Source organism: Halichoeres trimaculatus, unplaced genomic scaffold (assembly GCF_033239565.1).
Source record: "Halichoeres trimaculatus isolate MK-OKI-2021-1 unplaced genomic scaffold, fHalTri1.1 fHalTri1_scaffold_7, whole genome shotgun sequence".
In the NCBI taxonomy this organism is placed as follows: Eukaryota; Metazoa; Chordata; class Actinopteri; order Labriformes; family Labridae; genus Halichoeres; species Halichoeres trimaculatus.
In genome coordinates, this window is record NW_027437185.1 from 22,784,719 (window position 1) to 22,794,959 (window position 10,241).

At 38.5% G+C, this 10,241-nt stretch overlaps 1 protein-coding gene across 1 annotated transcript in view; it reads right to left on the reverse strand.

Annotated features, from left to right (window-relative positions):
* chrna8 (cholinergic receptor, nicotinic, alpha 8) overlaps window positions 1-10,241 on the reverse strand; it is a 43,839-nt gene extending 33,598 nt beyond the window's left edge. The window contains exon 1 of the mRNA XM_074674517.1: window positions 9,979-10,241. Coding sequence (XP_074530618.1) covers window positions 9,979-10,042 — 64 coding nt within the window. The 5' untranslated portion in view covers window positions 10,043-10,241. The remainder of the gene's footprint in view (window positions 1-9,978) is intronic.

Sequence of the window (10,241 nt, forward strand, 5' to 3'; positions counted from 1 at the left end):
CTACTTGGATGTACGCAAATACACATGACAGATGGCATCTTGTAATGTTGTCCACTTTGACAGTTTTTGAAGTAGAAAATGAAGATTTAATTGTACATAGGCTGTTTCTGTTTAAACTGTTGTTAAACCAACAGAAGCAATGTTGCATTAGAAAGACCAGGCAACCAATTTGACCATTAACCTGCAGACTATGAAACCCCTGTTTAGTTGTGTTTGATATATTGTGCTCATTTTTGACTGTTTTCTGAGTTTTTCTTACCTTTCAACCATATGGTTAGTCAGAATGTAAATGTCTAAAGGAACACCTGGGAAATAAGTGTCTTTGAAACACCCCCCCTGCGCACTTATGTTAACCTATTCAGTTATGTAGCACCAGGAGGCCGCATCAAAGTTCCAGTATGTCTGCATGTCAAATTATGTGTAGTTTAATAAGCAGAGTCAGACTGCTCCTGGGTTCCTCTGGGACCCTGAGGGCAGCTGCACTCAATGGGACCATTTATTCAAGCTTGGCAGAAGCCCACATAATACGAATTTATTGCAAATATTCACAAAGGCTCTATTGGGACAGAGGCAATTTTTGCTTTGTGGGTTTCCTCAACATCAACTCTTATTGAAAGAATATTGGATGTTGGGGCTTTTGTGCAAATTATTGTAAATGAGAATCAAGAGGAAATGAAAAATCAGAGACAAGAAAATATGTAAATTTGGTGTGTATATCTTTATGCATTATGCTTCGTACCCAATGGCAGTGAGATAGCTAAGCAGCGTCCAAGAATATGTCACCATTTCTTAAATCAATCTGTGGTTGGAGAGGCTCCAGCTTCTGATGAAAGGTTTTGAGATACCCAAATACTAGCAACACGACATGAAATAACACAGTGTGTGAATTTGGAACCTGGTGTAGATAATGGGATTAAAAGGAACAGAAATTGTACAAAACAACTTTTAATAACTCAATATGGAACATCTGTTGCCTCAAATCTGCTAGAAGAAAGGAGAGGATGTGTTTTTCTAAGCAGAAGTTAAAAGTAAATACTTCTGTACTATTGTACATTGTACATGCAAAGCGTGAGAAGATTCAAGTTTCAAAGGCAGGGTTTTTATCAGAAAATATTAGAAAATGAGAGGAAGACTGCTTGGGGCTGCTTTTTTGTTAGACATTTTGCTCTTCTGTTGGGGTTTCCCCCTAACAGAAGAGCAAAAAGAGAGAATGCCTGAGGTAATCAAAGTTGCAAATTTTTAGTTCACTCAGCGTTTAAGTTAGCACAGTTTGTTCCAAACCAAAACAAGGTCAACCCTCTAATTTAATTCTTAATCTTTTGACTACATGTCAGTCTTCATTGCCTTCATTAAGGGGATGAAGTTTCAGAGAACACTACCTGGGGTAAACAGATCCCGAACTAAAGCTGTTTGAAAAGGCCAGAACAATTTCTTATGCTCCAATTGTCTTTTGTGTGAAGATCAACACAAGAAACGCCAAGGTTTATGGGTGATTAAACAGCCATCAAGCCATTATCTTGTTATGTGATGATTTTGCCTGGAGCCATCGATAAAATCCTTTTATTATAAAAACCTTTTTTTTTTTTTTTTTTTTTTTTTAAAAAGGTGTAAAGTATCAAATCCACATCACAACCACAGGAGCTGTATTTCCAAAGAGAGTTGAGGAAGTTTGTGCACTGTTTTTTGTTGAAGTGCAAGAAAAGCTTACCATGACCAGACAAATGAATGAAAAATGTAAGGTTATGGATAATGAAACTCTATCAAAATGTGTCCACTGAATGGAATTAGTGTGACTGAACAGTCACATGAGGACAGCCTGTCATATGCCATGTCTCTCTGTTTCTCTCTGTTAATAATGTCTGTTAGTTGATTTTAATTCCCCCTTTGGACAAAGCAGAACCTCTGATCTCTTAGTTGATTTAAAAATAACATGCTAATATTTTGGGAGATTTATTAAATCCTACAAAAATATATATATAAACACATCAATAATAACTCATAAATGCACCTGTAAAAGTTCAAATTTGTTCAATTATTACATTATCAGGCTTGTACTAGGTCACGCTTTTCAATAGTCTGTTTGATATTATCAATGGTTTCAATAAAAAAAAAACATATTATATAAAACAAACAAAAAAGTAATTTTTTAACTTAAAACTGACACCTTCAACTAAACATGATACAACCTGTCAAAGTGTGTTTTTATTTGGCAGGTGCCTCAGAGATTGTCTGTTGATCTCAACCACTGACTCCCAAAGCTTTTCATATTCTTCATGATTTGTGTGGACGCTGATTTGCTGATGGTGAAAGAGGTGAGCTGTCTTACTCAAGAGGCAACATCAAGTTAGTAAAAATGAAGCCTATGCAGAAGTGCTAAAAGTTGCTGCTCATCGAGAATCCGCTTGAAGCTGGCTGCAGAAAGACCGGAAGTCATGTACACACCCAACCATAAAAACTGACTTTTATGGCATTAAAAAGCATATTTACAGCCTGGTTCAAAAAATGACTCTTAAACGCTGGTTTCACTATCGGCACACACTGTATGGTGAGTGAATTTTTTTCTGACTCAGTGTTTTAGAATTTATTAGGATTGTTTGATCGTCCAGTCAGAGACACAGCTCAGGTCACGTGACTGGTGGGCGCCCTGCAGCTGGCGTCATAGCAAATGTGGCTGCATCTGTGGATTGGCTTCATTTCAGAAATAGATGGGTATTGTTGTGGATGCTATGTCCATGTTTTAAACAATCTGGTCTAACAGCAACTGCTTTAATTTACACCATAGTCAAATTGGTGTATTTTTGATGACACCCCTCTTTTCTACATCAGACCCATCTCCTTGTGGTTGATCCATCTCTAGTCATTAAACCTAGTGACATAATGGTTATGAGACTGGTAGTGTTTATGTTTTGTCTCCTGTCTGTTTACCAAGCTTTAACTTCATACAAACAGGCAGATATGCTACCTTATCTTGTGATGTGTGAACACTGCATTGTGTTCTCAGAGCACAGCATTTCTTCCCATTAGGCTTAATCATATTCAAAGAGCACGTGTCGACTCCCAAAGCAATTACAAATTTGATATTGTACATCTCACATATTGTTAAAACAATTAAGGTGTTATCTTGGATATTACACATCACAAAACACTGCATAAAGTCTGCAAAAAAAAAGTCAGCTTGAGAGGGAGTCAAGTGTGTCAATAGCGGTCTTTAACAAGGAAGATATAAGAAGGCTGTTTCTTCAGCCTGCTGTGAATCACTCTGATGGACATCTACCCTGCAGCTACTGGAAACTACTGGGGAGGATTAATTATTAATTAATCAAAACCATGCAGATCATCTTGTTTGCTTTTGTAGGGCATAACAAGGCAACAGTATTAATTTCAGTGTGTTTTAGAGATGACTGAAAATTCCTTACTTGAGCTTTAAGGTTAATTACCATAGCTGCTGCAAAAAGCACAAGACTTAGAAACAATTCGGACTTTAAAGGTATGTTTAAAAGTGTTTTCAAATTCATTGGGGTAATTTGAATTTGTTTCTCTACCGCAAATGATAACTACAACATCTTAATACATTAGCACCAAAGAACAACTAAGGAATTAATCTGTTCACACTACGCTACAGTTCTGCTCTCCATATCTGTTCAGCCTTGGTGCCTTCCTCTGTCCTAGAAGGAAGGAATTCAAATGATGCAGCCCACAAATGCAATTCTTTACAACAAAGATGGTGCATGGAGGGACAGGGGAAAGATGGATGGATGAAGTCAGACTGTGAAATGGAGTAGATATTCAGGAATTCACATCAAGTGAGACGGTGGCATTCAACACAATATGCAAAGGTAAAATAGTATGCAGGGTAAATCAGGTGCATATTCCTCCCTCTTCCTCACTTCCTTCCTCTCAACCTTCTTTCTCATATAAAACCCTTTTTTCCACATACCCCCCTCTTTGAGACTTACAGGACACTTTTTCATTCTCCTACACCTCTAAAGCGTATGATTTCTGCTTTTTTTGATACCACTACCCTTATTTTCTCTTTTTACCTCTTTTCAGTCTCTCTGCTCCATTCTGAATTTGCATTCACTTTTTCTGCTTTCAGCGGTTTTGTTCTTATGTGCATTAAATGAGCTCATTCGAAAGCTGATTAGGCTGTGAGGGAATAAACAAAAGCTTGAAAAGCATGGTCATGATCAGTGCTGTCACCCGCTGGTGAGCTCATCTATGAACAAATGGTGGGAATTTTTCCTTTTTTTTATTATGGGCTGGAAACTGTGAAGCAATAAATTCAAGTTGATGTTTCACAGGTAAATAAGCAAGGACATCATTATTTTTCTCCTGTTTTTTTCCCTTTGTCACATTCTCAAGCTCAGACAAACACACACACACGCTCACTCACTCACACACACACAGAAAGATATGCAGCAGGACTCATTCTGTCCCATTTGAATATTTTTTGTGGGTCAATGCGTTCAGATGAGGTTTCCAAACACCCATCAGACACAGGCTATCCAAACACAGACGGCCTGAGGGACCCTTTCACACATCCTCCTTTCCAACACACACACACACACACACACACACACACACACACACACACACACACACACACACACACACACACACACACACACACACACACACACACACCCAACAGATGTGCAGCAAAAACAAACAGGAACACTATTTTTGGCTGAGCACTAAATGACCACCTCTTACATCAGGGTATTTTAGTGCCTCTGATGAGCACAGCTAAAGCCATCCTAGTCTGAGCCGCTGTAACACACACACACACACACACACACACACACACACACACACACACACACACACACACACACACACACACACCAGTTAGAGGTATTAGGACGAAAGAAGTAGAGAAAGTGAATATGATGTCACAAAATGTCTTTCCCAGCTCTCGTTCGACTAAATGATCGGGAATCCCTGAGGCTTTTACATGATTTAAGGGAATCATTGGTAATTCTAATATTGCTGCGAACATTGCTGCTATTATGACCCCTCTCCAAGAAACCCCTCAGAAGGCTTCCTGAATTTCATGCAAGAGTTTTTGAAGTTCCAGTGAGTAAGTTTGGACTGGTTATGAAACACACTGATATCAGCAGCGATGCTACTTTATAGTTTACAAAAGCAACTCTGACCTATCATGACCAGACTGTCAATTTTTGTTCCACAAGTTTTTATTACTGTAAACACTAAGGGGGTAGGTATCATAGGAAACAGTTGGGAGTGGGCTTAAGAAAAGGGATTTTCTTTTTCTTTTTACTTTGTCCAGGTTAAGTATTCAAAATGTCACACATTTGATTTTTAAAAGAAATCAAAAAAATACTACTTCCATGTGCATAGAGTCCAAAATTGGTCAAGATCTAAGTACCTGTTTAGCGCAAAGAAAGATCCTCACAGGAGCTTTAAGTTTAGCAAATTTGAATTGCATTCCAGCAGCGCCACCTAAACCGCTATTATATAGGCCTGTTTAATGAAGTTTTTCAGCATTTATGATGAGTTCAAGCTTATGTATATTAGTTGTTCAAGTATATCAACATTCTGGACAATTAAAGGCCAAACTCGTAGACAAGAAAAAAAAAAAAACCCTCACAACTGTGATTTTTCACTCTGATTGTGAGGTCAGTGGTTATACAAATCCAGGTAGCTACCACAGAGGCTGAAATACCACTGCCAATGAATCAAACTTACATCCATCATATCTCATAAGAATGGCAGTCATAAAACAGCCACTCTGAATTACACAGGATGACCTCACATTATTATGTCCCTGTCAAATATAGGTTCATGCGCTCTCTCACATACCTGCACATCTACACAGAGGCCATCCATCTTATTGTTAGATCATAGCCGAGACCTTGAAATCTGCTGTTAAACTGTCTGTAAGAAAAACACCTCAAGTGGAGAAAAGGTTAGGACTGAGGAGCTTCAACAAGAAGAGTGTCTGAGATCTGGGTGTTGACATGTTTTTGTAAATGCTTTCATTTGCATTGCGTGCACAGCGTAATCACCACTCTGCCTCTCAAACCAACCAAGTGTGCACTGATTTAAATTAAGGTCACTTCTTCATCGGTCTCGCACCTCATTATTTCACCATCAATCATTAAGAACAAGAATGAGTCAGGGCCGGTCAGCAGTGAAGTAACCAGATGTTCAGCTGCTATAAAAGATACATCTTGACCAAGGTGGCTGGCTTAATGCCATAACCTGTTCAACACACATACTAATGTACACACACTCACTCATACAGAGGTAAGGACGGGAGGAGAGGTGAAGAAATTATGAGGGTGATAATGTAGGGCACAGAGGTGAGGTAGACAGGGTGTAAAAGAAGGGCGGGAGGAAAGAGAGAAATTTGGTTGGAGGACAGTGAAAATGAAAAGTAGAGTAAAACAATAGCCATTAAAATGAATTTGAAATTATGCAACAAATCTTTGAAAAAAGACATTAGTTTCCATTTTATGAAAATGTGTACTCACATCATGTACACCTGATTTAACTGTGCTGTGCCAGAGGTGGGCAATACTGGGAATTGTGTTATCGATCCGATACCAAGTAGATAAAGGGCCAGTATCACCAATACCAATGCCAATACTTTTTAATATTTAAGGTTGATGTATCATCAAACTGCTGACCTTCAGGTGTTTTCGTGATTTTTTTTCTTTTGATTATGTTGTTAAAATGTAGGACGAAATTGGGCAAAATTTAAGGTGACTACAAAATACTCAGGCGTCATGATAGATTGATTGATAAACCATGATAAACAACAACAATAGAACAGTATCAAAACAAATTTTCCCCAAAACAATGTTGTGTGGAATTTTTTTCTTAGGAAAATAAAGTGCAAAAATGTACCACTCTAAGGTAAAATTAAAAAAAATATTTTCAGAGTTGAAGACTACAATATAAAAAATAAATAAAGTTCCCCCATTATTGCTCTAATTTTTTTAAATAAATAATTATCACACCAAAACTAATGTTGAAAAAATATTTATCAAAAAAATCCATTTTTTTTAAGTAGAACTATTTATTGAAACAATTTAAATTTTAGGGATCATGTTTTTCTTTAGTGCACTTCTGTTTTTTTTTTAAATAAACAAATCTAAAAATTATCTCTTGAAAAGAAATAAAAACATAATCTTTTATGAGGTAGAGTGTTAAGAAAGTAGAGAGAGCAGACACAGTCAGGTCACCACTTTTATAAAACTGCACCAATCAGTTCATGCAGGAGAAAAGTTAAACTAGAGTTTCAATCTTTTTACACTGGTATCATTCAATATCAATACCGACATTGGTATCGATATCATCAATATTTGGATCGATCCGCCCACCTCTACTAGTGGTACCAGAGTGAAGTGCTGGCTTCTAGTCTGTATTTTGATGATGTGCAGTGTTAATCCTGTTTTAGTCTAGGACACAAGTGTAAATCAGGGGCTCTGAAACTTGGTGCTGCTTTACATTTAAAAATCATTAAAAGGACGTCATGTCATTGACAGAAAGTCAGATATAAAACCAGTCATGATGGAAGAGGGAGTAGAGTGTGTAAAGGAGACACAAGGGTGAGTAAATAGAGACAGATGGGTGACAGTAAAAGAGACCAGGGGACAAATTTGACACTGAAACAGTTTTACATGAGCCATATCAGCCTTCTGCACTCCCTGTGACGTTTGTTTTTTACCTCTTTCTGTGATTTAAAATAATGTGCAATGTACATGTGTTCATTACCACTGTGTGTGTGTGTGTGTGTGTGTGTGTGTGTGTGTGTGTGTGTGTGTGTGTGTGTGTGTGTGTGTGTGTGTGTGTGTGTGTGTGTGTCTCAGAGTGCTTGAATCAACTCACAAAGCCATGGAGCCATCCATTAACACATCTTTTCCATGTCATGTGCTACAGTGGGGAGCAGGATCAGAGCATGTGGTCTTGTGTAAATGGGGTTTCAGATGCATGGAGTGCTATAGGTTAGATTTATAATCTACGACTGAGAGCTCAGAGCCCTAAAACCACTGGATGTATAATCCTAATCCAGGAGCTAAGACCTTCATCATGGTGCAACACAGACTGCTTGTCCAGCACAGCTATTCTTCTTCACTGTGTTGAACACAACCCACTGTGATTTGAATACATTTCAAGGACAAGAGCTGAAGAAAAATCCACAGGTGAGCATAACCTGTTAGGCATTCACTTTAAAGCATTAAGGTCAGTTCCATATCACTAACTTTGAACACAGCCCAAAACAGCAGCTCCTGTAACACCTATCCACCTCACTGAAATGCTGATCAAGGACATAAAAAGTCTTTTTTACTTAAACTTCATGGCTAAGAAGCATGAAGTATATAAAAGTTGTAAGCAAGGCTGAGCTTGTAAAATTAAGGGGTAGACTGCAGGAGAAATCTGCAACAGAGAATGAGTTTGAATGAGGGATATGCAAAGTGAGAAAGCTGGAGATGAACCACTGCACTGAAACAGAAAATATATTATTACAGCATCTTTGCAAGGCTATTTCACTCTTACGTGGTGAAGGTCAGACAATTAAAAAATGTATTTTTGGCCTTTTACACAAGGCAAACTGTTGCAAAATATCAATTGCCTGTGTAGTGAGCCATCTCAGTTAAAATGTATCTGAAATTAAAGATTACTGTAATGTACTTTAGTAATTTTGCATGACTGAATTTAAAATCTAAAGTGATGAGGCCCTGGCTGTCTAAAGCTGCTTTTCAATAATGTGAAAGAGATCATACGGGGGCGAGCTGCTTCTTGGAGGCCCATGGCCAAAGCCAGGAGTAAACCTGCTGACTGCAGTCAAAATCAAGAAAATATAACACTGATTCATCATGGGATCCATGAGAAACAACTCCAGGGAGTCTTTTTGATTTATGGCAGACATCTGACAGCTGAGTGGACACAAACATGAACTCTTGACTTCACATTGTCTTTCCTGTTTTCATTTTTTCTGCATTTTTTGTAACATTGAGTTTGTTTCAAAAGATATAAATACTGAGCTGAAGAATGTTTTCACATCCTCAAACAGATCGTTGAATCCTCATGTTTTAGATCACCATTCTATTCTTTTATGCCTACCTGTAGTCTTTTCAGGTTACCCCTAACTGAAAGAGGGCCACTGACTGAGTTTAGAGAAAGATGCAAGAAATGTTAAAGGTGTCAATTCCTACACATACAAACACTAAAACTGGGAAGATTTTCAAGCAGCTCTTTAGCCATGTCACAAACTGTGAGTAAACAGCCCAGATGTTACAGATGCTGCTGCTGCTGATGGTAATGTTGATGATGTGATGGGGCTTAGGAGAGAATTACAGTCAGGCATGCACATCTCATTGCACACGAACAAGCTCACATTAATGCCTACCCTCTTTTCATATATACATGTACACAAATGCATGCGGACATGCACACATGTTTAAAAATAACTCCTAGAGGAACAAATCAGAGCTAACAAAGATACATTTGATAAACTGGCCATAAACTGGATCAAACTCATGGTGTGGAAATAAATTGATCTCTGTTTAATGCACATTTGTCACTTTAAAGATTCAGCAGCCAGTCCCTCTTAAAATAACATTTGGTGACTCCACAAGAACATGTCACAGTGACTCAGTCCAATCAGTAAAACAAAGCCGCACAAAACGCCTCCAACCAAATACATAATTGAGCCTTGCCTTTGAAATTTACCACTTTATAATGCAAGAGAACAAAACACTAAGTCGTAGAAAATGTACATTAATATTGTGACAGGGGTGCCCACATGTTCCTCAGAGAGGACCTGTTACAAAGCCAATATTTGCCACCACATTGCAAACTCCGGAACGAATTTCAGCAATTTTCCTGTCACATCTTAACAGCCTTCACCTGTACCAGAGGACTTTCTAGGACGTTACAGAAAGTGCACTTAAAGAAAGAAACACAAGAAAAAATAGTGATGCATTAAGTGTGCTTTCAGAGACCTACCTTTGAAAAGCATGGTAGCACAAATATAAAATCCAAACGGTCCCCAAAACTTGTGGCACCGCATCCTGGCACCGCTCAGTGTCCTCCGACTGCCCCCGGCAGCGGGCTCTCTGTGTCGGCTAGACAGGGGATCTGCTGCGGCTTGGTGGTGGTGTGAACATGAGACTGGAGAGAGACGAAAAGGTGGCAGACACTGTTGTGTGAGATAGAAAAAAGACTGACGGGTTGGAAGAGCTTCGAGTTGATATTGGCGCGTTCACGTA